General features: G+C 41.5%; 1 protein-coding gene across 5 annotated transcripts in view; it reads right to left on the reverse strand.

Annotated features, from left to right (window-relative positions):
- Nucleotides 1–252: 252 nt before the first annotated feature.
- Nucleotides 253–26,825, reverse strand: part of LOC119914280 (spermatid perinuclear RNA binding protein) — a 79,287-nt gene continuing 52,714 nt past the window's right edge. For 2 of the 5 annotated variants that reach the window (XM_038733484.1, XM_038733483.1), the window contains exons 4-19: nt 24,017–24,279; nt 22,948–23,116; nt 20,415–20,655; nt 17,811–17,923; nt 16,833–16,928; nt 16,216–16,327; nt 14,813–14,910; nt 13,464–13,569; nt 12,547–12,630; nt 11,717–11,925; nt 10,298–10,450; nt 9,886–10,020; nt 9,191–9,331; nt 8,629–8,758; nt 7,930–7,986; nt 253–1,072 (exon numbers count right to left, since the gene is read on the reverse strand). In XM_038733484.1, the coding sequence (XP_038589412.1) occupies nt 978–1,072; nt 7,930–7,986; nt 8,629–8,758; nt 9,191–9,331; nt 9,886–10,020; nt 10,298–10,450; nt 11,717–11,925; nt 12,547–12,630; nt 13,464–13,569; nt 14,813–14,910; nt 16,216–16,327; nt 16,833–16,928; nt 17,811–17,923; nt 20,415–20,655; nt 22,948–23,116; nt 24,017–24,279 (2,202 nt within the window). In that variant the 3' untranslated portion in view covers nt 253–977. Of the gene's footprint in view, nt 1,073–3,574; nt 4,149–7,929; nt 7,987–8,628; nt 8,759–9,190; nt 9,332–9,885; nt 10,021–10,297; nt 10,451–11,716; nt 11,926–12,546; nt 12,631–13,463; nt 13,570–14,812; nt 14,911–16,215; nt 16,328–16,832; nt 16,929–17,810; nt 17,924–20,414; nt 20,656–22,947; nt 23,117–24,016; nt 24,280–26,825 lie in introns of those variants that run through there. The other 3 variants (XM_038733485.1, XM_038733487.1, XM_038733486.1) reach the window with 3 other exon arrangements.

The raw sequence follows: 26,825 nt of genomic DNA on the forward strand, positions 1-26,825 counted from the left end.
AAACAAACCTCGGGCAGCAGAGAGCGTGCTCAGAAAGGCTCAGAAAGACATCAAAGATAGAGGAAACGATTGAAGGAAAGAGAGGAAGGAAGGAAGGAAAGAAGGAAGGAAGCATTATAATTCTAACATCACAGGTTAATAGGAATACCAAAGATAATATTACATCTCCTAGAACTAGCTTCAATTGCTTAGTGTATATAAAATTGGAAGAAAGCTATACTGTGATATTACAGAGTACATTTCACTTTATAATTCTAAAATAATTTATACCAACAATAGTTATATTTTATAGAATATTTACATAAATACATCATCATATAGTAATATTATTGTCAACACATCGTTATAGAAACATAGACCATACATATATGTGTATATAGTCATGTTATAGCCACACGTACACACACACATACAATATGAATATACAATCAAAATGAGCTATTGCAATGCTGTGTTGGGTAAAACTCCATCGGACATTCACATCTTCTCAAGTAAGTAAGCTCAAAGAGAGGAGTTCATGTGTATTGCTATAAGAAAGACCAAAGTTTAGCTCAGCCTCTCGCAGTCGCAGCTGAGCGTTTCTCGTAAAATCCGAGTATTGCTTCGTGTAAAGTTACTCTCCTCTGAAGTGATAATCTGGGCAGAGAGTAGAGAAAACACACACACACAGAGAGAGAGAGAGAGAGAGAGAGAGAGAGAGAGAGAGAGAGAGAGAGAGAGAGAGAGAGAGAGAGAGAGAGAGAGAGAGAGAGAGAGAGAGAGAGAGAGAGAGAGAGAGAGAGAGAGAGAGACTTTGAGCCTCTCGTGTCAGCAGGTCAGATCTGCAGAGAGTTTTTCAGTTTTGGATCTGTGAGTCCATCACCTGGATAGAAAGGCAGCCCGCTTTAGACGGACAGAAAAACAGGTGTGTCCTGTGTGTACAGACAGGTAAGTGTGAAGAGCCCATCCAACGACCTGCTGCCTGCTGCCTGCTGCCTCTAGAAGTCAGAGAAGAGATCCTGGGGACCCAGATGAATGATAAAAGGAGCGATGGTCCGCGGCTGGTAGAAAGGATTGTCAATGAAAAGACCACCTGCAGAGAGAAGAGAGACAAAGAGAGCAGGACTAATTACTAAAAGTATCGAAAAATCAATGTGATGCTTCTATACATTCAACTTTCTTCAGTTTTTTGACAAATATTTAATGCGTCTCTAAGATAGAGTGACAATTCCATAGGGCCAAAGAAATCCACTAATGTTTTTTAGGACAAGGTTTCAGCCACTTGAAGGATGAAAAAATCCTTGAGGTACTATTACCTGGGTGGCATTAATACATAAACTATATGCTATTATTTGCTTTCTTACCGAGAGTTGAATGAAAACATAATATTATCATCCAGACTTTCCATAGGCTATTGTAACATTGCTATTTTGGCTTATTCTCTTCACGAGACAGCTATTACAGGTCTGTCCGTCCTGGAAAAGGGCCCCCTCCATTGTTGTTCTTCCTGAGGTTTCTGCCATTTTAAAAAAGGGTTTAAGGGTAAAATGGAGCATGAGAGCGACAGGCTGATTGGTGTGGTGTCAGTAATAATGCAGGTGTTGTACTGAACACCTGAGTCAAATGGCAAAGCTTTCAAGTTACATTAATCTTTGTTCCAACCCTCCCCTATGTTCGTGAGTTTTGCGTAGTGAACAAAAGAATCAGGTTGCGGACACAAGCAGCCAATTTAGGGGGGATTATTTATCACATATGGCTTGGGAACGCCTCGGAATCCCCCAGGAAGAGCTGGAAAACTTTGCTGAGTCGGCTCTGGATAAGTGGCAGAAAACGGATGGATGAAATTCAATAGACATGACAAGATTGATAAGTCTCATATCTGTCATTAAATATGAAGCTGGAGCCACGAGACTGTCAGTGTAGCTTAACATAAAAACTGGCTCTGTCCAAAGGTAAAAAAATGTTTAAAAAAATCCTCCTATCAGCACTTCTCTGCACTGTCCGCGAGATGTAACGTTGACAGAGACAGGCTAGCTGCTCCCCCGTTTCCTGGCTTTTATGCTAAGCTACGCTAACCGACTGTAGCTTCACATTTAACGTACAAATGTGGTATCAATCTCCTCGTCTAACACTCAGCAAGAAAGCGAGAAAGCTTATTTCTCAAAATGCTGAACTATTTAATATTTTAGAGCTATTCCAGCCATGAACATACAGTAGGAGCAGAATAAAAAGCAAAAACATGAAATCAAAGATTTTGTGCAGTGGTAGGAGGAGGCTAGCAGCAACCATGTTAAGACTGAGATTCAGACACTCGTAAGGCAGTTTTGAAAGAACACACTCTCTCCGGGGTTTGAGCTCTTTGTGCACTAAAAATTAATTCAACCTTGAAAAGTAGAAAAACAGAAAATATAAACAGAATGCAACAACTGGAATTAATCTTCAGTCATGTGAGAGTAAAGCTTTGGTGATGTCAAACAAATATCATTTGAAAGGTTTCACAATAACTCAATGGATCTCAACCAACCATTGGACAAGATATAGGGTCCTCTCATCCAATGGCTGTGCCTCATTGCTGTAACCATGGAGACGTCGTCAGGGGGTTATCTCTCGCTGGCTGGATGATCAAGACGTGGTGAAGGGCCAGCATAACTCTGTGTTGACTGTCACTGACCTTTGATTAGTATGTTGATGGAATAAAGTGGAGAATCTCTCTTTTTTTTGCCACGTTCCTCTTAGTCTTTTATTTATAATACCTGTGAGCTTAGGTCACTCTTAACGGCAGATCTTTAAATCTTTATTGGAAACACAGACTGAGTTTATAGGGATAGCTTTGGGCCCAAGTTTCACTGGCTCAGTTGCTGCTGATCCTTGTTTGAAGGCAAAAACATGCAAAAACAACAAATACAGCAATGACACTGAAATAATGAAACAATAACAACACAGTGACAGTGAGATTTCAATTCATGAGTATTGCTGCTTTTAACTGACAATTATGTGCACCACGGTTAATGTTTGGGGTTGACATGTTAAAAGCTCTGTGACATTGACGTCTGTGAAGCCAAATAAGAATAAGATGGGGATTTAGGTTTAGCCTATGTTGAAGTAATGTGTTTTATTTTATGCCAACTGAAGCTACAATGTACAGGGCTCCAAAATAGCTGCTGCAAAAAGGTATAAAAGCTACTGTATGTATAAAAGCTTTTCCTTATACTTCAGGTGATAGCTCTGATAGCTGTGGGAACCCTGCCAAATATTAATCCACGTCAGGTAATGAGATCGTGCAGCTGAATGCAAGATGCAGGATCTGACAAGAGCTTTCTAAATTCATCCTTTGTCTTCTTGCCTTTCTCTCTGAATATCTATAAGCCGAGGGTCAAAAGGATGTAACGAGACGCACTGAGGTACGTGGAAAGATTGGAATTCAATCTGTGTGCATGTATGAGGGTGGAATATTAAAGCTAAATGTAAGTTTAGGTCACAGTATCATTTCCAAGTTGAATGGTGAATAAATGGGTAAATCAGACACATAACTGCTCTAAAATGTGCATCAAGTTACCAGCTGAAAGCCTTTAAACCAGATATACACCAGGCAGTGTTTAAGCTTTTATAGGAGATAAACTTTATTAATTTTTTAACATTATTATTTATTTATTCCTATACATCCGTCACACAGCTCACATTATAATTTCCTTTTTTACAGAGAATGTGTGTATTGTGTGTATCATATTGCAAAGGCAATCCTCGTCCTACAAAGAATAAACACAACAACAAAAGGCTGATATAGACTCAGAGAATGAGGTCACAATCCACAGTACAAATCCTTCAAGTTTTTGTTTATCCCGTAAGAACTTAAACCTGCAGCATCTTTTCATATTCATAAACGTTTTTTGTTTTTTTTGGAAACAGTAAGAAAACAAAACAAAACAAAAAGCACTTTAACAAATCTTCAGCTCAAGTCCTTAATCCTCTCCACCGTCATTGATATTGTAGAAAAACATAACAGACCGAGATTCCCTTCTAGAAAAAGACTGTACGTTTTGGAAAAAGCGTTTGGTATGTATATAAAAGCGTTTGGTAGGTATTTCTCCTGTGCTAAAAGAAGTGGTAGTGGGAGACGGGGTAGGCGGGCACTTTCATGACAGGCAACAGAAGCATTCTCTTGGGCAAACCTAGAGGGGAGACATGAGAAGAGCACAGCTCTGCATGAGTCCAGGGCAAAAAATTAAAATTAAAGATTTTCTATCCTCACTACACTTCACACTACGCTACATCTAGGCCCAGCAAACACCTCTCGCACCACACAGTCAAGGCTCCTGAAGGGGTTAGAGGAATCGATAATTAAAGACATGAAAATAAATGGCTGAAGAGTTAGTTAAGATTCATTTAGGTTGATTGCAACTTGGGTCTCTAGTCATAGCAAGCTTTCACATCCATTGTGAAAACACTGTTCTCATCAAGTTAACTGCTGAGATCTGGCAACATGATGGGTGATATCGCTACAACAAACACACAAGCAGGTTGAACTCAAGCCATTTAGCCAGGTTATGTACCACTTCTTTGGAGGCAAAACTAAGTCAGTAACAATCCCACTATTCACATAAATGTGACTAATCTGGGGTTTTGTTTATTTAAGTGACGTTAATACATTGCCATTGTCTAACATTGCTATGGTAGCCAGCAAAATAATTGGCACTCAACAGCTTTCCTTGGCAGACATCTACAAAAGACAGGTTATACGTTAGGCTTGGACTGTCACAGCCAGCTCTGACCACCCTCTTTTGGAGGAATTTGTTCTTGTTCTGAAGATACAGATTACCCAAAATAAAAACTAACAGATACAAATTTTCCTTTGCACCCACAGCAATTAATGGCCTAAATTTGCACTGAGCTTCAGCTGCTGCTCAGAAGCATCCTACAGTGTTGAGGCAACCATTTCAACTTTTTGAGTACTTTTAGATGAACAAATAGATGTTATATATGGTAACGGCTATTCTTATCGTTGTTCACATCTCATGTATGTTTGTTTTAACCCTATTGCAAATCAAATTTCCCCTGGTGGGACGATAAAGAATTGAACTGCCAGATCTCAGCAATTAACCGGGTGAGTACAATGTTATCATTACAGAGAGGAATGATGGCCAAAACTACAAGTTTAGGACGCATGGTAGAACAACCACAAGTAGAATAATACTAACAAGGAGACGCTTGAGGAGAAGTTGTTGTTTGTACTGTTCTGGAATAATGAGCTTCTGGAATAATGTCTATGCTCTAATATCTAATGTTCTGTGTTCTATGATCTAATGTTCTGTGTTTTACAGTACAATATAATGCCCTGCATTTAATTCAATTCAGAGGGGTTTTATCGGCATGGGAAACAGACATTTACATAGCCAAAGCAAATGTAAAATAAAAACAACAACAAAAATGGACATAAACAGAAGTATTGTGATTTTGCTGTTTATATATAAATCTGGTTTATTTTTATGATATAATGATGTAATATTCTGCGCTCCACCCAGTGTCCTAGTGAGCCCAGCAGTTTTCTAGAATGCATTTGCCAACAAGAAAGCCCAAAGCAGCGACGGGTGCCAGAGTGCAGAGGAAGAGCAGGAAACAGAATGAAATGTTGTCCAAAAGATAAAGTAGTAGTTCCCAATGTTTTCATGTGCCTTTTTTCTGCCTTCTGATTGAAATGTAAGCCTGAATGGGGCCAACCACCAATTTTCTTAAACCAATTTGGACACTTTTTTCTCTTATTTTGGCAAGTAAACGTCAGTAATAGTGGATTTAATATTTACAATGTCAAGTGTAAAACACAAGGAATCTCCTTCCTGACTTGCAGCCCCACAATCTGTCTCTCATTTTTATTCTTCTCGTCTTCTGCAGCTCAGCATCATAAGTCAACTGGATGTAAAAGGAATTTGATTTCCACCTTAAAGCTGGGGTAGGCAACGTTGGAGAACTAGCAAGAAACAGCTACATTTTTTAAGGAAAAATCCCACCTCCTCCCTACAGGCCTCCCGCCGAAAACCACTCCCCCAAAACACCTTTTCATGAGCAGTGAGTGCACGGATCAGCCATGCTTACTTCAGTCCCGTAACAGCCACAGATACCGGATTTGTTTTTCATTCTTGTGTCAGAGCATTTGATTTATTGATTACTCTCAGGAGGTAAAATAAAAGAATTTCAAGATATAGAACAAAAATGCCCTCACAACCCTGTTTCCAGATTAAGTGGTTGACGATGGATGGATGGATAGATGGATGGATAACAAAAATGCTTCTGAAATAAATGTCCTACACCAGCTTTAAGCCACCTTGACAACAAGTGTACCTGATATTTTGTATATATTTGTGTTTGGCCTCAAATTTCCTGCTGGCCACATGTTGGGAACCACTGAGGAAGAAGCCAAGCTTAACAAAGACAACAACCTCTGCAGCAAGGCCTCAACATACACACGCTGTGCTGAAGCAAATTCAGAGGATGAATCATTTCAGAACCTGTGAGTATAATTCTAGTGTTCATGTCGATCTTTTATTTTCCAAATAACATGAATTGAACCTGACCTCCTACCTACTCGTGGGAGGTTACAGCTCAGGTTATAGCTCAGGGTCAGCTGAACTCACAACGTTCACCCACGGAGATACGTGACATGTACTGTATGTATTTGCTGTAGAGTAATGGGGCAGAGCTGCACACAGTGCACAATAATTTATGCCCCCCCAGAAGACACAGGACATTTAATGGCCTATTTATTTACCATTCGCCAGGAAAGAGGCTGCCTACTGTATGCCTTATCAAATATTTTGAATGCCATGGCAATTTAATAACTTTATGAATAGTCACTGAATTCTGCAAGTTATATGTAAACAGAAACTACCACTGAATTCTGAGCATTTCATTAAGCGCGGCAATCCCAATAACAAGCGTGTGGATGCCAGGGACTGAATTGAAACACCCCAAAACAAATGGAGATCCCCAGCTCCACCATAAACAGGAAAACTAAGGCGCACTTCATATTCAGGGCTGTTGGGATCTCAGGGGGGTACTAATCGTCTGCCTGGGGCCCAGGCCCAGTTGCTCCTAGCACATAAGACCCATTCAACTCCAAGCTGTTGGATGGACAGAGGCCTCCCAACGCTACATGTGTGCACACACTACACAAGGCTGAGTCTGTTAAGGTAAATATGATTGTGTGTGACAGAGGGACGCATGGATACCTTTGGTGTTAAAGGTCAGGTACTATACATTTTAGCCTAGTAACTTCTATAATTCCTGTGTGTGAGAGAGAGCCCAATGACCACTTTCAGCAGTGAGGACATTAAACCCCTTAGCAGCAGTAACCTGACAGGAGCAGCACTGCAGGGGCAACACTGTCCTGCCACCCTGTCTTAAATAACAGCGGGTAAAGTGAGGAACTCGCACTATGCGCCCTGCTAATCTGAACAGATATGAAGATGACGGCAGCAAAGGCAGTGTGTTGATATAAGTCCAGAAGAGCTTGTGTAGTTAGTTAGAGATGGCTATGTTAGGACTGCAGGTGGAAATGGGTGTGTGTCAGCTCTTTACGGACAGAGTAGCAGTCCAACCATAAGAGATGAGGGAGCAAGTGGCAACAAGCAGAGTAAGTGGTGAGCGGACAGTTAGCCAAAGTACAGACAGATTTGCTTAAAGCACACAAAAAAGAGGTTTAAGCTTTTTAATTGTGACTAAAATTCAGTGGCAAACCCTAAAACTTGGATAAGAATGGGATTGGGTTTTAAAGTAATTTTTAGAAAAGGGGAGAAATTGAAGCAAAAGGAGGTGGAGGAGAGAGGGTTGGATACATAACTACTACCTACGGAAAAGTGATTAATTTACCCACTGATGGTCCTGTATGTTGTTAGGGAAGTGTATGGTTAAGAGAGGAGAGAAGGTGGAAGAAGGGAAGAACAAACAAGAAGCACGTACCGTATGCAGGAGCAGCTGCCGCAGCTGGGTTGTAGCCATACGGTGTCCCAAAGCCTGCTGGGGAAGAGGTTACAGGGTTGAATTCAGTTGCGCACTTGTTTAATTCCAGCCTGCACTTTCCAACATCTTCAGTAAATTCAGATGAGTGTTTTTGCCATCCTGCAGCTGACAGCAATTCTGATCAAACATTCACAGATAATCTTTGGGCCTTTTTCCTACATGATTCTCTGTTAACACTGTTGATCATTGAGCTCACAAACTGCTATGCATCAATGTAACTGTCCTGTCACTGAAGGGTATTTCTGAAAGCTTGTGATATTTCCAATACAACTGCAGGTAAAAAAAAAACAACGTATGGTTATTGTATACAGAAAACTGAGAAAACTGAGAAAACAGCCTAAAGCAGAAGACAATATGAGTACTGTAAGGTCAACAGTAAAATAAGTAATATTAATTGGACCAGTGACTGCAGAAAAATATCATGTTCAGTAAAACCTCATGTGAGGATACATCTTACTTTTGACATATGTATGTATTATGGTACAGTTGTTCTAGTCTAACTGTATCATTTCATAGGCTAGTAAAATTTTCCATGAAAAATAATAAAATGAAAACCACCCACATCACCCACTCACAAAAAAAATCTTATTGCCCAAGTAAAAACAACAAAACCACACACACAAACATCCTCTCACAAACCTGGTGTGACGTATCCAGGTGCGGCTGCACTGACGAAGGCTCCTCTTGCGAGGGCTGCTCTTCCTCTGCCTCTGGCTACCTGAGCTGCTACTGCTGAGGCTGCTGCTGCTGCAGCCAGAGCTCCTTTAGTCTGAACACAGACACACATATTACATGCAAGCGTGTTTTCACAATGCAATGCACGCAGTGTTTAGATCCACAGATATACAGACATGTGCCTGCATAAATGTGGAGCACAGAAATGAGGCGTTAAAACACACACACACTTATCCAAGACTGTGTGCTAATGCATTATGGGCCTCATTGTTCACGAATATGTTAGGCTAATCAGTGGTGATGTGATGAGTCACTTGGTATACACAGTGCCATTGATAACTGATGGGTGAACAAGTTGTCCCACAGCTCTACAGAGGTGATACTGATAAGAAATTTAGTTTAAACGTAGTCTTTAAAGCTGTAACAGATTACTTTGATTATGTGTTGTTGTGTATAAATGCATGTGTCCCATAATGAAGCAGTGCCCTCTGTGTCTGGCATGTACTGTATGAGTGTGTCTTCTTACCTGAGGCAGTATCTTCTTTTTCTTGTTTGCAGCTGCGTTGGGACCAGAGAAGAGTTTTTCCAGAGCTGCTAGAGCAGCACTGGCCTTTGCTACTTTTTTGTTGGGGCCTGCCCCACGAAACTTCTGCCCATCGACCTCCACCTGACATGCCCACACACAGATTCACACACGGGATAAATGAGAAATACAAATCAAAACATGTTTTATGATTTGAGAACACTAATGAGTATTTTTTTTCACAATAGACTTTGTATTCTAGTTATTGCTGTAGTCCTTTCTATTAGAGGTTTCACATTTTATGTTACAGCTGTGACAAAACTATGAATCGCACAGTAATGTTGCCCAAGACCCATGTGTTTATCAGTCATCAGTAACTCAGCCAGCGAGTCTGGCTGAACAGGACAGCTTGTTTAGTGATGCCCTGCTGTCAGGCAGGCCTGCTAATCAATCAGCAGAGTGATGGAGCAGCCAGGCATGTCGGAAAACAACACACCCCACAGAGAACAGCCTGCTCCTGGAATCAGGTTGACTGATTGACTCTACCGGTGATCAGCCTGTCTGAGTGTGTGTGTGGCTTAGCCTCTGTATGTGTCTCCCCCTGTCTAAAGCGGACGCGCGTGTGTACATGGGGAATCATTTAAATTACAGTTACATTACAATCTTTTACCAGAGTCAGTCTGTGCGTGCACTCTCACCTCCATAACAAAGCGTTTGTCGTGGCTGCCTCCACTTTCAGAGATGAGTTCGTATTTGAGGCCTCGTCTCTTTTCGTTCAGCTCCATGACGGGGTTCTTCCCACTTGCCGTTAGTATTGGACCCTGAGTTCGCACCTGAGGAGTGAGGATATTGTTAAAGGAGTTTAAAAGCATCTTCAAAGCTTTATTAGAAAGCACACAGGGGACCGTAAACCTGGGTTTTATGATGTGCATGAGCAAGAGCATGACTGTAAACAAGGTAAAGATTTAACTAAGTTTGGATTCCTTTAATGGCCTTAAATCAGAGTGACTGTTACATTTTAATCACTTATATCACTCTAAATTTCCCACACTCAAGCATCTGAACTGGGTATAAGCATTTGTGTGTCAGTACACGTTCCTCAGTCCCCACCTCCAGTGTATTGGAACTGTCCGTAGAGTGTGTTGGGTTATTGCTGCCGTGTGATGACGTCTCATTCTTCCCCTCACCGTCCGACTTCTCGTCTGAACTCATGGGGTCCAGGTCCGAGTCAAAACCTGTAGGGTATCCCATCGCCTGCAGAACCTAGAAAGGGAAGATGATGATGAAGTACAGTATTTAATAGTACTGATATAAATATAAACATCATATGCTAACATTATGACAGTTCTGAACAGGAAAGCAGCAAAAATATTAACAACCTGTATTTTGCTGCTCTTGTGCAGACCTTAATAGAAATATTTATTTTTGGTGTGAACATTGTCTTACTACTGTACATGTACACAATCTAGATGATGCCTTCATGATTACTGATTATCACAGTCTCACAAAAACATAATTTGAATCAACAATTGATGAGACCAAAGACTAACCTAAACACAGAATAAATCTAAAATCCCAAACTTTCGACGTTACGTATGTAAATTATAATTAGGATGGCAGAGGATCCAGAGGTGCCCTTGGAATGCGGTCTAACAGAGGTTTGTAAACGGCTTTCTCGCCTCAGAAAATGGATTTGCTACATTGTTGAAATAATACACTAAATGACATGAAATAGATTTTGCAATCTGAAGAAAATGTCCTTAATAATGTCCCTATTATGTTATGACTCTGTTTTGAACAAAATGTAATGGGCATAAAGGTAGAGAGCTGCCAGGGCAATAAGCATGAAAAGCATGGACAGGAAATCCAACCACATCGGAAAATGTGCCAGTCTGATAGCCCGCGCCCATGTTGATGACACATAAATAAAATAACTATATTCTAACCAAAAAAATCTTTCTTAAGTCTTTTGTAACTCACACACTGGTTACAATAAAGCCCTTGAAATACACTGGCTGCATAGAGTCGCACGGGTCTAGTATCCTCGACTGCACACAGAGCAGCAGTGTAATTCAGTCCAATATGCAGGCAGGAGAGAAAAGAAGAAAGGTTTTTGAACCAAATGTGTGACTGTGTTACAGCTTCTGAACCAGTCACCACAGTGAACGAAGACTGTGCGAGAGAGTACAGGAGAGGGAGAGAAACTGAGAAAGAGAAGGGGAGATCAAAAGGTGAGTGTGTGAGAGAAAGAAAGTGAGTGAGGAGGAGAATGGAAAAGGGGGAGAGACAGGGAGAAAGAGCCTTTTATGGGAATGGAGCGGATAGCGGATTATCCCAGCTCTGTGCTCTGGAGAGCCTCTTTGTTCACAACCACTTTGGGATTACATGGATTTGTCCACCTCCATCCCCACACACACACACACACACACACACACACACACACACACACACACACGGCTCAGATCAGGATCTGATCTCCTGTCAGTTGCACATCCATACAACACACTTTTCCTCCATTTGCCCTATTACCTTGACGGCGACATGGAGTTTGGCGGTCTTCTTGGAGGAACCAGATGCTTCGTAAATGGTTCCATCCAGATCCACAGACATGGTGAAGACAGGAGCGTGAACCGGGCCCGACTGGGACAGCAGGCGATACTGCAGCCCCGGCCGGATCTGGTTCAACCTCATAAGGGCGTTCATTGGCTGGTTGGAGTCTATGGCTTTACTGTCTAGCACTAATGCAAAAAAAAAAGTGAAGAAAAAAGGTTTCAGTAGAAAGTAGAGCAGATTAGGATAAATTTTGTAAGGGTTTGTAAGGGATGTAACAATTATCCAGCTGGAATTGGACAGACTGGGCCAATTCAGAGATGCTGTAGGTAATAAATCATATTTTCTAAAGGATTTCAGCACTCTTGCCATTTGTATTCATGATGAATAAAGGTGCCTCTCTTTTTTCTTTCTCTTTCAATCACTTTCCTCCTGTTTGTCAGAATCTAAAACAGCTCTCTGTCTCCATTAGTCGTGGTTCATCCTTTGCTTGTATGAAGAAAGAGCTAGGAATGGTTGGGTGGCCTACGAAAACGTTAGCAATCAATACTATTGATTTTACTCCAAGGGATGGAAGGAAGGTTGAGGATGAGAGCAGCAGACAGGGAAGAAGACAGAAAGAAAAGAGAGACAAGGGAAAGAGAAGCAAGGCTAACGCTTCTCTAAGCGTTGTCCCGCTTTGTTTTCAGTGGTCTGATTAAAAATGAAGACAATGCAAAGCTAAATAAAACTTCTGTAATGTGGTATTTATTCTTATCCCTACTAATCACATAATAACACTCCACAACCATTATTCTTCCTTTTTGTACCTTTCCTAAGATTCCTCTTCATCTTCTTGATGAGGTCCTTATCATCCATCGGTCCATCCTCGTATGGCCGCTTCAGACCTAAGCCTGGAGAGAAAGCAGGAGTGACAGACCCAGAGAGAAACACAACGAGGGTCACTAATAAATCATTACAACAGGAGATGTTTATATGAACCCACACAAAGGCACTTGTGTATATTTAGAAAGAAAGGGAGGCAAAGTCTCATGAAAACAAGCAATAGCCTATGTGAGAACAAGCATAAAGATGGATAAACTCACAGACAAGATAAATAGAACAGACAGGCAGACCAGCAAACAGTCAAACAATGAGGAAGACATATAAGCTCCATTCCTACATGCACCTCAATCTGTAAATGCTCTGGCAAGTTTCCATGTCAGCGTCATGAGGTCTCAAAAGGCTTGAGTCAATTCTCCATGAAAGTCGCTTTGAAAACATGCCAACTTTCTCTTGAGTGAACAAAAGCAGAAACAATCCTGCATAAACCACGCACAAGTTCACGACATTTCACCAAGGCCACCGTGTTTTTGGTACAAGGCTGAAAAAGGAAATTTTACAGCAAAAAAAGCCGGAAAAATATTAAACAACATTTCTCATCCTTGAACATACATTTGTGATGCTTCATTCACATGACAGCAACACTGACGGTGTTGTCAGTGCTTGTGTGAAGAAAAACACTTATTACATCCAGAAAGGTCAAGTCCTGCGCGAATAGACAGAGAAGCTTCCACACACAGATTAACAGAGACAGAGTGAAAAACGGGTACACTGAAAGCCTGAATAGACAGATAATCAAGCAGAGACAGAAAGACAGGTGTCAGGGGGAATAAATGGGACAGCAGACAGTGACACACAGGCTGAGGTAGAGAGAGCAAACGGGCAGGCAGACAGGTACACACACCTTCTTTATCAGACCAAGGGTATTTCTGTGATGGCTTATTTGAGGGAAGGGGCTCCATCTCCAACACCTTGTAGATCTGTCCGAATGCCATGAGTCTGAGAGCACGCTGTTGAACACACACACACACACACACACACACAGGAAAAGAGAGTCAAATGATTTGCTTTTCTTCTAATTTCGTATTGCACTTAAGTTAAATCTTACATTTCACATGATTCAAATTGATGGCACTTTTCTTAGACCTTCCCTGCCTCCTGAGTGCCCACTTCTTTAAAACCCCACACTTTCAGTTTGCAACGCAGGCTTCCTGTTGAAAAAACGTCTCAAGTCCAAGCTGAGGAAATTTGGGAATTCTAAATGTAGCTCCACACATTATCATGAAACATTTAACTCAATAGCTGATTCATTTAAATTAAAGTCACAACACAGACCGATGCAAAGAAAGCATGGTTACTATACGTGAATGCCCTGTAGTTTGTGACTTTGTTTCCCCTCAGTCATGCCTAAATTCTGTTATAGAGTTTTCATTAAATTTGAAGTGAAGCTTGAGTTATCTTGCAACACACAGCATCAAATCTGTACTAAACGATAACCGTAGTAGACATGCTTTTTAATTTATTTCCCTCTTAATATCACTAACATCAGCCTATATACTAACGAGTATGTCCTACTGTACACATGCTCATTCTACACACACACAGTCAGAAAAATCATCCGAATCGCACACGGTGGCTGTGCTAATATAAAACTATTAGGGAGGTAGAGTGTCTCAGATATTCATGAGGCTTGGTCTAGCTCATTGACAGAAACGCTCCCTCTCCCCTATCTGCTCTTGTATCTGCTCCAATGCAATTATCCCCATTGACATTCCAGCCTCGTTCAGGCTGCCTTCAAAGGAAATGGACAGCAGGATTCACTAAGCCATGCGGCTCAGTTGAGAGTGTGTGTGTATGTATGTGTGGGTGTGTGTGAAGAAGGACATGACAGCACTGTCCTCAGGGTGTCAGAGATGGATTTATGGCTTGCAATGGCAGTCGTTTCCCACACCAATCATTAAAATGCAGCACCGCACATGCGCCTCTTTCTGGAGACACTCCCACCAGTGTGTGTGTGTGTGTGTGTGTGTGTGTGTGTGTGTGTGTGTGTGTGTGTGTGTGTGTGTGTGTGTGTGTGTGTGTGTGTGTGCATGCAAATTGTGTGGTTGGAGTGGTGATGGGGTCTTTCTGTCTGGTAATAGGCTTGTTGCTTACTGATTCCCACAGGGCAAGTACAGCTGCGTGATAACAACAGTGTCTTTTAGCTGACGTGCATGTGGGTGTGTGTGTGTGTGTGTGTGTGTGTGTATATACCTGGGCGCTGTAGGTAATAGCCTCAGCCTGCTGGTCGGTCATGTTGGCTAGTGTGTTTGTTGGCTCTTTCTCACATGGGTCGTGTAAACCTGGACCACCTAGGGGAAGTGACAGAAGATGACACACACACACAACAACACAGTCAGCTGTTGTGTGTCAGTGTTATGTACTGACACTGCCGCTTGGCAACATTTAATTAGGCTTCACTATCAGGAAATAAGCAAGAGTGAAAATCCTGACTAATATAACGGACAGCAGTGGCAATAGGAATATGTAACTGGTCAAACTGGCTGTGAGCTCTTCAAAACAGTCACTTAATTTAAAAGGCAAAAATCCCCAAACTGTAATTGTGCCACACTTGTCTTAAATTTGATTACTGTAGGTGAATAAATATTCTCCTGCCAGTGTCACACACATTTTCCCCCAAATATATTAAAATTGAGAAGTTTTTATTTAACACTATAAAGTAGGACATTAATAACTATCACTCAAGAAGGACATCATTGGCTTTGAATCCAAAATAAATTTCTTTGATTAAAGGTGGGGTAAGTGATTTTAATCCAAAACACATCTTTTTGCCAGATTCAGCAAATATCTCCTCACGGTACGCTCGCTGCCCGTTTTGTATGTGCGCTGCAAAAAAATCTGGTGTTTGTACACAGCCCTGGGTCTGTAAATGGGAAAAAAGCAAAATGGCTCAGACCGATTCACACAACATTATTCCACCTGTTCAGCAATGATTTGTGTGTCAGGTAACGTTAAATTACTTGCCCCAACATTCAGCTTACTTTCTAGTTTGCCACGAAATGCTCTTCTTGTGACATTATCTATAGGAGCAGGAGAGTTGTGAGTATTGCAGTCTGGAGTTGGTGTGCTTGCCCTGGGAAACCGCCTCACCCTCTCGGCATGTTAGCTTCTCAGCAGCAACTGTAGCGTTAGTATGCTAACCCACAACTTAGCTGTTAGTTACATTACTTGCTGTGTCGTTGTTCACTCTATAGCGTGGTATTTGCCACAGTATTGGATTGCTCCAGAATCACATACCCCGCCTTTTATTAAAATGAAACTAAGCTTTCACATACTTTTGAATAATTGGATTTTTTCCAAAGGTTGCATAACATTTTGTAAAGAAACCCTTCAGCTGTTCCTAATTAAGATGCTCTCGTAATGATGACTTTCCTCAGACAGCTTTGCTCTGTTGGGTCATTGATAATGTCTTGACCTCTCTCAGATAAACAGCTCAAAAATGTGCCACAGTGTATCTGCTCATCTACACAAATCTGACATGTTCCCTAGCTACCCTCACCAGCACTGCCAAGAATTTGCATGGAAACACACACGCTCCTTTAATGATCCTTTAATCTTTGTAGCTGTATATTCATGCATCCACCAAGGCTCCGTACCTGGTAGCAGTATGCCTGAGGCCAGACACTCCATGACTCGACGCAGGGCTTCTCCAGCCCCGAGAGGTCTGTTGCAGGTGGCAATTGCCTTCTCGCAGATAAGCTCTAAGGGCTGCCAGAACACACACACACACACACACACACACACGCATAAACACAGGTGAAGATGCAACTGTAAGGAAAATGATTTGCTGTATCAATAAAAAGGTATTTTCCCCTTTACGCAATACCTACAGTATGTAAAAGTAAACTAACAAAGAAATTAAACTCGTGGAGTGTGAACTGACACTAGCAAATCTAAAACAATAATCAATCAGTCTGTTAATTAAATGTTGTATTTACATAACACATTTAGTGGTGGTCTCGCTAAACATAATTCATCTTTCTTGCTAATAAAACAGCATGTCTGTCAATCAGATCTTAATGAGAATTAATGTGAAAGATTTTATGGTGACTCTGTATCAGCATTCTTAAGCAGTATGTGACACAGTTAATTTATGGATGACTCAATTCCTCAAATTTTAACAGAAATATGAACCTCCCATTACAGCATGGAGATGGAGGGCATTTCGTTAACATTAACAGTCAAATGCATGTAATTAGAGCAAAAGACTCACCCATCCCTTGAGAGGTTCCCAGATGGGGTGTCTATTGCACATGTCTCTGAGTATCCTGAGAACGATAACGCAGGACTTGAGCCCGTTCACTCGAGCCTGAGAGAGCAATAGAGGGAAGGAGAGGGGAGAAGAAGGAAAGATGGAGAGGTGTGAGAAGGAAGATTAAACAGAAAGAGGGAGGAAGGGAACAAATTGAGCGCAGTAGGAGTGGTATTTGTGCAAACACACACAGATAACAGCCTGCTTTACACCACAAAGCCACATAATGAAGTGATTGTATCTGTCTAACCCTCTGCATGAGCCCCCCACAGAGAATGAATATCATGAGTTATGCTGCTTAAGACACTAAACATTTTGAATGTAGTTAACTAAACATGTAATTTTCTTCAATTCTCTACATTCTGAATTTGTACATTGAATTTTTTTTCGTCAGTAAGGTGAGTGAGTTGGGAGATAGATGGGGAAGGGTATGGGAGGGGAATCAGAGGGAAGCATGGACATACTGTACAGAGCAGGCAGGTTCACATAATAGCCAAAAAGAAAAACAAGTATCAACCATTGCTTTTGTAGCCTTACGATTCCTCTTACATTCATGTTTTTCCCAGTTACATATACAGTGAGTTGAGTGCAACATTGAATGTAACTGATGTGTAATATTTGCCAATTTTTGTCCGTGATGTTATAAAACAACATCCTGCAAAGTGAACTGGAGATGAGAGAGCATGTTATATATTTATATGTTGCCGTATTAATTCTAAGATTATTTGTAATAATTGAACAAATGTAAGTAAATGTAACAAATGAATTCAAATGTATATGAGAATTTTTTTTAAATTTCTGTCTATTCTTGATTAATCCAAACTGACCGGGCACAATAAGCACCACAGTATTAGCTGACAGTGAGTGTATTCCCTCTGGGTGAATCGTCAGGCTACAATAAGCACCGGGCAGGAAGACAGGAAGTGAGTGGGTGCCGACCTGGAACCACTTGGCGTGTCGCAGCGCTGCCAGGGCCAACAGACATCTGTGTCTATCCAGCACCTCCCCCTCCTCCTCCTCAGCCTCCACTCTCTGCGCAGCAGCACCCAACACTGCCACAAAACAATAACAACCCAATATAGAGAACGTGAAACACACACACGTCATGTCTGAGTGTGTGTGTTTGAATTTTTTTGCGCATGGGAATGTATGCAGACACACTAGAAAAATTGTGTGTGAATGCACACATACACACACACATGCATGGATATTTTGGTACATACAAGGTGCTTTTCATGCCATAAAGCTGTTTCTCCTTGTAGAAAGTGCAGACTCTCTACAGTTCACAGATCTGTGATGAATGCCCGTAAAAACGTCCTCACTCTAAACGATGTGTCATTTTCAACACTGTGATCAGTCTAACATGTGTCAACTGCATCACATGTTGACATCATTAGCACACAGTAATACAGGATGCACTGTCCTTCGTACACATATGTGTTGAAAATTACACACACTATTTAACAGTGATTTAGTAGTTTACATCCATCAAGTCAGTGACAAATCAGTGAAAGGGAGAGCAGCCGAGGTCACAAGGGAAGAGACAACTTTGTGGGATGGAGAGCCCCCCCACAGACATACACCAAACAAATACCTAAGGAGTGTTTGATTTAATGTGTGGGCATTTTTGGGACACACACATTTCCCTGTGCCCAGCGAGGCAAATCAATCTCTCCTTTATGTATTTGAAGAGGGTTTTATTTATTTTGATCCAGTCTGCACCAGGCAGGAGTCAAAATAGGAGTTTATTTTTCTTCTGGGTTACTTAAGGTGCACTTGATTTCACAGACTCATAGAGAACTGGTGCAGAGAAAGGCAATTCAACACCCTGTCTGGGCAAACACAGAATCAAGCGCTCCTAAAGTATAACTGAAAAGAAAAAAATAAAATAATCTAAGATAGTTTGATCCAGTCTCAGACAAACACAACACAGGAGGGATCAAGGCAGGGTTTAGTCAGAGCATCGTGGTTGGTAAAAGAGGTGCATTCTTGCGCTTTTATATGTGAGCATTTGATTGATGCTGCCCAACACAAAATGGTTGAGTTACTACACTCTCAGCCATTCTGCTACCTGACAATCAAAATCCTTGATATGTAAGGCGAGCTGAATCAAACGCAGGTGTGTATGAATGAGTTCGGTTACATGGGGTTTTCAAAGAGGGTTTATTGTGTGCAGGACCTACTGGGAGTGACATAAAACACGCTAAAGACCCTTTGGGTCTCTATGAAAACAACAAGGTAAATATTTTCTTATCACTCTCCCATAAAAAGAAGAAGAAAAACCTTCCTCCAAGAGGTATTAAGATGGAATGTCAAAAGGGTGTAATGTGTGGTAGCAGCAAGGAGAACATCTATCTCACATTATCCCTGAACTCATCTGGCCGTTATTACAGCATAGCTCTTCCTGACTGATGCATGCAGTGGTGTCTATTTGTGTTTCCCTGTGATGTACAATGGTGTATCTCAAGGTCTGTCAGAGTGATCTCAGCTGCATGTGGGGCCGCTCTGCTGCAAGTGGATCATTATAGTCTTTCTCCTCTCCGCTTGTCCTCCCACTGTTCTCTCAAATGCTCTGCTCGCCGCTCCCTCACTCATTATCTCCTTTTGTGTTGTCTGATTTAAAAAATTCCCTTGGCTATCGCGTCTCCTCTAATTTACTGTCACAGCACCCTCCCTCCCTCTGTGACCGCAAAGAGCAGTGAGCGGTGTCTGAGCACGCATGCATGCAATATGTCTGCACAGACACAAGTACAACTTATATTCAATAAAATAGCCAGAGCTTACTGAAACATTCTGCACACATGGGAACCCTAAAGCATAAAAAAAGTTTCAGTCTCAACCTTTAAAGATGTGACCCTATTAGACAGACTGGACCACATCCCTCAGCCTCCATGGGTGCCTGATGAAACCTGAGCTATTAGACATCCAGTGTGACAGGTACCTTTATCCGTCAGGTTCGATATAAGGTTTGTGTGTGCATGGCTTCTCCTCTGTGTGGTTGCATGCCTGTGTGCTCTTCTTGGTGTGTGAGAGAGAAATAAAAAAAATATGAGCGGTCTCCTCCATCTCACCGTGGCACATGGCATGATGTACGGCTAACCTCCGTGCTATCTCTCATCTCTCTCCGAGACCTGAGTGCCTAGTTGGACAGGAGCCACGGGATGGATGGGCAGCTTGCTACTGCTTGGCTATTGATTTCGCTGGCCTGCTGGCCTTGCTCTCCCGTCCCACCTCCCACAACCAATTATAACCACTTCCTGTTACCCATGAAAATGGGGGCATAGGGAGGGAAGATTGTCATTAGTCTGAACGCCTGTTCCTGTGTGTTTCAGCTCCTATATGTGTCCTGTACCTGTCATGTCTTGTGTCAGCTTTAATTAATGAGATCAAACCTCTTATATGAGGGAAATAAAAACAAATGCGTTCTAAAACGTATACAAACACAACATACATTACAATTGTGTGTGTGTGTGTGTGTGTGGCTGTGGACTGAGAAAGAGGGAAAAACTACAACTTGTGCGTCTCCTATCTCTGTGTTCCTACCTTGCCCATTCTTCTTCTCCTGCTCTTCCTCTTTGTCCTCCACCTCCTCCCCCTCCTCCTCCCCTATTTCCTCCCCATTCTCGAACTCCTCCTCTTCCTCCTCCTCTTCGTCATCGTCTTCTCTCATGGCTGGTGAGGTGAGGGTAATCGTCAGTGTGAGTTTGGGCTCTGTTGTAGTTCGTACCAAGATGGCTGCCTCGGGCAAGGAGCTTGTGACCTCATATTTTTCTTCTGTCAGCTTCTGTCATGCGTCAAAGAGACATAACGGGATGGTCAGAGGCCAAGGTCACAACACGACAAAGAACAGATGAAAAAGGAGGAGAAGCTAAATATATCTGAGCCCACTGCTGCTCCCTGACGCTGCAACATCATCACCAGGTATGACAGGAGAAATATAAATGAAAAACATTTAGAGAAACTGATTAGCCTTGCAGGTCCCTTATCGCTTGATATTTCCAAAAAGGGGCTATTTTGGGCCCAGGATGCTTCTGATAACCTGAACCAAGGCAGCATTTTGAAATGTGAGATATCTGACTTGCTAGGCTACACATCACTACAGACAAAAACACAAGACTTGTTTTAAAAAGTTCTCATGTGTATCAATCACAAGAACAACAACATGCAAATGCATAAAGGACACAGAATTTCTTGTGTGAACAAAAACTAGAATTTTAAAGTCAAACTTGCAAAAAACAAAACAAAACAAAACGGGGAAAGGGGAAAAAAAGGTGAAGATTCTGCATCTCGTAATGATGAAAGGATAAGTAAGCCTGTATCCTTCAACATACACCAGTATACAACATTGGACAGAGGTTATTTAATGGCCATAATATTTTAAAACAGGCTAATTAGGTCAAATTATATTAACATAAAAAATGAATATAACATTTTATCATAAAATAAGCATTACAGCTGTGAGACGCATTCGATAAAAAAATGGATGATGATGAAAGATGATGTAATCATGTGAAGTATAAAAGCTGGTGCAAGCTGTACATTGTAAATGATCTTGTGTGTGTGTTTATGTGTCGGCCTCTATTGTTTCCCAGTGTCACATATCCATTTGTGAAATTGTCTGCCTGTATGTACACTGTGCCTCAATCAGCCCCCATTCTGAAGGAATCAATTACTGCTGACCTCTGTGGTGAGGACTGACAATTACTGATGATAATGAATTCAAGTCAGTACACACAACGGCCACATTTGTAACTTGATACACACGTGCATTCAAGCACACGTGCCGACACGTAAAAGATTTACGGGATAGCAACAACATTCATTCAACAGCAACAAAAAGCTTTTGCCACAACAACCTGCAGGCAAATAACCTGTACACACAGATTCACAAAAGCATTTAATGTCATGACTGACTGTAAATACTGAATAAGTCAAAGATTTGAACTAAAACACAGTGTAAGTCAAGGAGTAGCCCAGAGGAAGCATTTGTGCGATGTTTTGCGAGTACAGTATGTGTGTAGATGTCTAGCATAGGCTGCTCTTGCTTGATTTGCACGTTTGTGTGCTTGCATTATTTATATTGTTGGGCAAAACATCTGTAATCCAGTCACATATTGGGTACTCAGCTCTAATGTGGGGGGCAAAAAACTCCTCCCAAGGTTTCTCATTTATATTAGAGTTGGGACTTGGTTAAAGCTAGGATTAAGGGTTAGGAACAGTATGTGGCAGTTAGAGTTAGAGTTAGATTAAGCTTCCAGGGAATGAACACAAGTCAATGCAACGTCCTCCGAAGTGGCAAAAACAAGTGTGTGTATGTATGTGTGTTTTCTGCGTGTGTGGGAAGGGAGGTAATCTCATGTCTTGGACCAGTGACCAGAGATTCTGATTTTCTCATCAAAGCCAAATGGGATGTAGATGGGCCCTTTGCAACTCACTGCTCACTTAAGCAATGTCTGACACACACACACACACACACACACACACACACACACACACACACTTCCTTCCTGCCATTCTCTATCTTACACCACTTAACTGCTAAAGAGAACGAGCAGACAAGAGGCACAGGGACAGAATTTATTAATTGAGTAATTTCTGCACTAGCTGGCCAGGTTTTTACCACATTAGTAGCTGTTGCTAAATACCTCCCCTAGATGAAAATTATATCCTGCATATTTGTGTGGTCTTTAGAACGTCAGGAGATTGACTATACCATGACTTGTTAATGATGAAACATGACACTGGGATACTAACACCAGAGTATTAATCACACATGACTCAAGCATACTAAAACACCTCTCAAGTTCTGACTTTACGATATTACTGTCACTTGCCTGCTTATGCCAACACTCTCGATGCGAGAGTGTTGGCAAATTCAAGCTCACACAATGTGAACGCTTATCCAAATAGCTTAATTTCTGACATCAGAGAGGACTGTGCAATAAAAATAGAACTTTCTTGGATTAAATTTGGCAGACTATGATATCGCTGAAAGTGAGTGTGTGAGAGAAAACAAAAGACAGAAACTAATAAGCATGCAGCTGTATGTATGTGTGTGGGTCCGTGAGTGTCTAACCTCTATCTGTGTGGGTAAATTGTGACAGACAGTGTCCAGCAGTGTCTGTGTGGGTTTGTCTCTACACATCAGCACGAGCTCCAGGTCCATGTCGCCTTTGATCAGGAGGCCTTTGGCCACCAGGCCGATCCTCATCACTCCACACAGCACGCCACCACTGCTGGGCTCTCTGTTTAAAAGAATAATAAACGATAGGGAACATTCGCATTTTATGTGTTTTTTTAACAGTACACACTTCAATGTTACCACCTCCCTTTTTTTCAATAAAATCTATGTTTGATCTAAGGCCGTTAACAACATATTAAAGAACTTTAAAAGCAATATTAGGCTGTATTCACACCAAATCAGGCGTTGCGCGGATTCACCAGCTTTCTCGCTACCACCCCTCCCTCTCTTCGTTCACTCTCCCTCTCTCTCTCTCAAACGAATGGACACAAACCAAAGGAAGCTTCTTCGTATAGAGCGCAGACTGCAAGCCAGACACAGACATAGAAAAATTACAAAATTAACCAAGCGAGGATACATCTGGGAGAGTATCATTGTTTGGTCCATGAACTCTGCCTGGATAGCTCCCGGTTTCAGCTATATTTCAGGCTGACTGTGGAGCATTTTGACTCTGATTGCCGGCTTACTTGATTGGGCACTGGAGACTGACATCGGGTTGCGTAAAGTTGATTCCGTTTCAACTTTTCGTTGCAGGCCTGCTAGTTAAGATGCAAAATAAGATCTGACAAGGCAATTTAAGACCTTAATGAGAAGTAGTGAACCCTTAATAAAAAGATTCATGAAGATAGCCGACCATGGGGAATGGTGCCCAGAGATTGTCAAGTGGTTAAGTTAATTTCCTCTGGAGCCAAACATGCTCCTACTGTTTCATCTAACTCTCTCTGCGAGAAAGTGAATAAGCATATTTACAAAATCTCAAACTGTTCCTTTAAAATTTTTGGTCAGACAAAATAAGCAAGAGGACATTGCCTCCTATGTCATGTTAAAAGGCAAGAAAATTATAGAGAATAAAAAACACACACAACATTAGTTGCAGCTCCACTGTGCGTCATTGCTAGCATACCTGTAGCTGTCACTGGAATCCTCAGTTTTGTCACTGGGCTCATCGCCAGGATCATCCTCCTCTGTGCTGTCTGCTGGTTGGCTGTTGGCCTGGCTGTTTATGTCGCTGCTTTTCTGGTCCAGCCAATCAGAGACATGTTTGAGGGCGCACTCGACAGTGGACACCAGCGTCTGCACTGCTTCCAGCTCCTGGGAGGAGGGGTAGATGGTGGAGTGTTTCGCCATGACGTGGCGGTCATCGTTACTGAAGGAACGGAAGGACCTCTGGAAGAAGGTAAAGGAGAATGAAAAAATAAATAGAAATCAAATTTAGTACATTCTGATTAAAAGTGACAGGAAACACTAAGGCACCTAAAAGGCATACCTGTACACAAACACACACAAACACACTCCCCCTGTCTTTGTCTACAGCAAGGGCACCATTGGAGGGCGGTTTTCAACAACAGATTGCGCTTTAATCCATCAAATCGAGCTTTGGTCAGCCTGTCTGAGACTGACTGACAAAAAAAAAAGAAAAAAGAAAGCCCACACATGTTTGCGTCAATGCAAACATCAATGCACCACAACTTAACAGCAAAAAACAAATTCAAGACAAAGACACAAGGCGCATCCTGCTACTTACCGTCCCACAAAGCACGACTACGCATGGCATTTTATGTGTGTTGCTTTAACGGGAAAGATTTCAGTTCTTAACTCAGAGACAGCTCCTGACCCTGACATGCATGCACACACAAATACACATTTACTATCAAAAATTCATCTGACCTCTGACCATCTCCACCTGTTCTAATTCAATCAGATATTCAGGCTGTGGGAATCTACAGTTCATCTGCTCCTTGTGACTCTGGGAGGTATAAGGAGGGAAACCATGGAAGGAAGAGGCAAGTGGAAGGCATCTGACGAGGGGTTGCACAGAGGAGAATAAACGACAGAAAATATAAGGGGCATGCCACATGAGCCAAGAAGGAAGAGAATAGAGGACAGCAGAGGCAAGAGCTCTGGGAACGGTACAGAATCCTTAAAAGACAGAAAATGGTTGTAGGAGGGGAGGCTGAATTCAAACATAAATGGAACAGAGAGATGAAGGAGAGGAGCAGGTGTAACTGAGGCTTTTGTGATTCCCACTCTGCCATTAATACCACCCAGATGGGTCCCTGTGCTTATGCACAGTCATATGAAAACACCTTGTAAATTGTACGTCAGCTTTTTTTTGTGTCACAGCATTTCAGTGAGTGTTTTTTAATGTGGCTAAATGTTAAATGGAAAACACTTAGTTATGTGAAAGATTCCTGTATTTAAACATCTGACCATTAAGTATTAATTAACTAATATAATCTAAATGTAAAACTGATACAACGGGGAACTTAAGTGGCAATGTAGCGTGCATTATAATCTATTATCAAAGCACATTATCTCATTAATTCATCAGTGCTTATATATGGCTAGCAGCAACACCACTTCTGTTGCACTCTTAATTTTAGTTATCTTTTCTATCTGCATTACTTTTGTTTTTTATATACACATGAGAATAATATCAACCAGAATTGTTAAGTCACTACAGCTTTGATGTTTTTTTCTTTTTCACTGGCCTTTCACTGTAGTTTAGTTTTGCTTTGGCTGGCTTTTTATCTCTTTCTTTGCTTTCTCTTTTTTTTCTGTCTCTTTTTTCCTCTCCATCTTTATTTTTTGGGAAATATAGGTCTAAACATTTTACAGTATATCTTGGTAAGGTGAATCTGAAGGATGAGGTTCATTTTTAAACATTAGAGGTTATCACACCACGCTGGGGAGCCTGAGGTACGTAACCCAGTTCAACATGAGGAGGCTGCTCTCAACAAGCTGCTTATCTCAAAGACCCACATTTCCCTTCCCATTCACTACACACATCTACTCATAGAGAACCACACACCAGGCATGCTAACCATCATGCACACACACACACACACACACACACACACACACACACACACACACACACAGGACAGATGACCTTTTCGGAGAAGTATGGATAGTGTCGTTTGAGAGCTACTATCAACCTACTTGAAATCCAAGGACCAAACTGCACACATGTGCGCAAAAAGCGCGCACACACACACACACACACACACACACACACACACACTTCATCCCCATTCCTAATTGAACTGGTGACATTCTCTTTCATCAGAGTGAGTGAGATAAAGCCATTAACAGAATGGAGGACAAGCACTGCACAATAACTGCAGCCTCCCAGCCTGTGTAGCTCAGTATGTAGAGTGAGGCACAAACATTTGGCAGGGTTACACACTCCGTTCCCACTGGAACAGCGATTCTCCAACACTTTGGCACCTGGCACAAAAGCATGCGGCAGTGACATGGAGCGAATTTAGATACCTTGAAAGAATATGCAAGTATTAGAATTTCTATGCAATCAGGTTTCCTAACATTAACATGTCTTATTTTGATCACAGTTGACATGCATGGCTTTGTTTGACATTTGCAGCAATTCAATACTTTTATGTGACTTGAAATGCTGTTCTCAAAAGATCTGTCCGTCAAAAATATTATGCCTTGTTCCTTTAGAGGGATTACAACAGGGTTTGGGATAGGCAACAGATTCAACATTTACTTGATTGCCAGAAAATGAATCAACAATACTTTTCATTGACTAATAAATAACTGAAATACGAAGATTTCCCAATTGCATTATCTTTGGGTTTTGGACTGTTGGTCAAACAAAACAAAATAAATGTGTTGACGCATTTTACACTAATTTGTGACTGAAAAATGAACAGTCAGATTAATAGATATTAAAAATACGTGTTACTGAA

Source organism: Micropterus salmoides, unplaced genomic scaffold (assembly GCF_014851395.1).
Source record: "Micropterus salmoides isolate LMB-PRFRI ecotype aquatic unplaced genomic scaffold, ASM1485139v1 Ms_hic_scaffold_20, whole genome shotgun sequence".
Taxonomy (NCBI): Eukaryota; Metazoa; Chordata; class Actinopteri; order Centrarchiformes; family Centrarchidae; genus Micropterus; species Micropterus salmoides.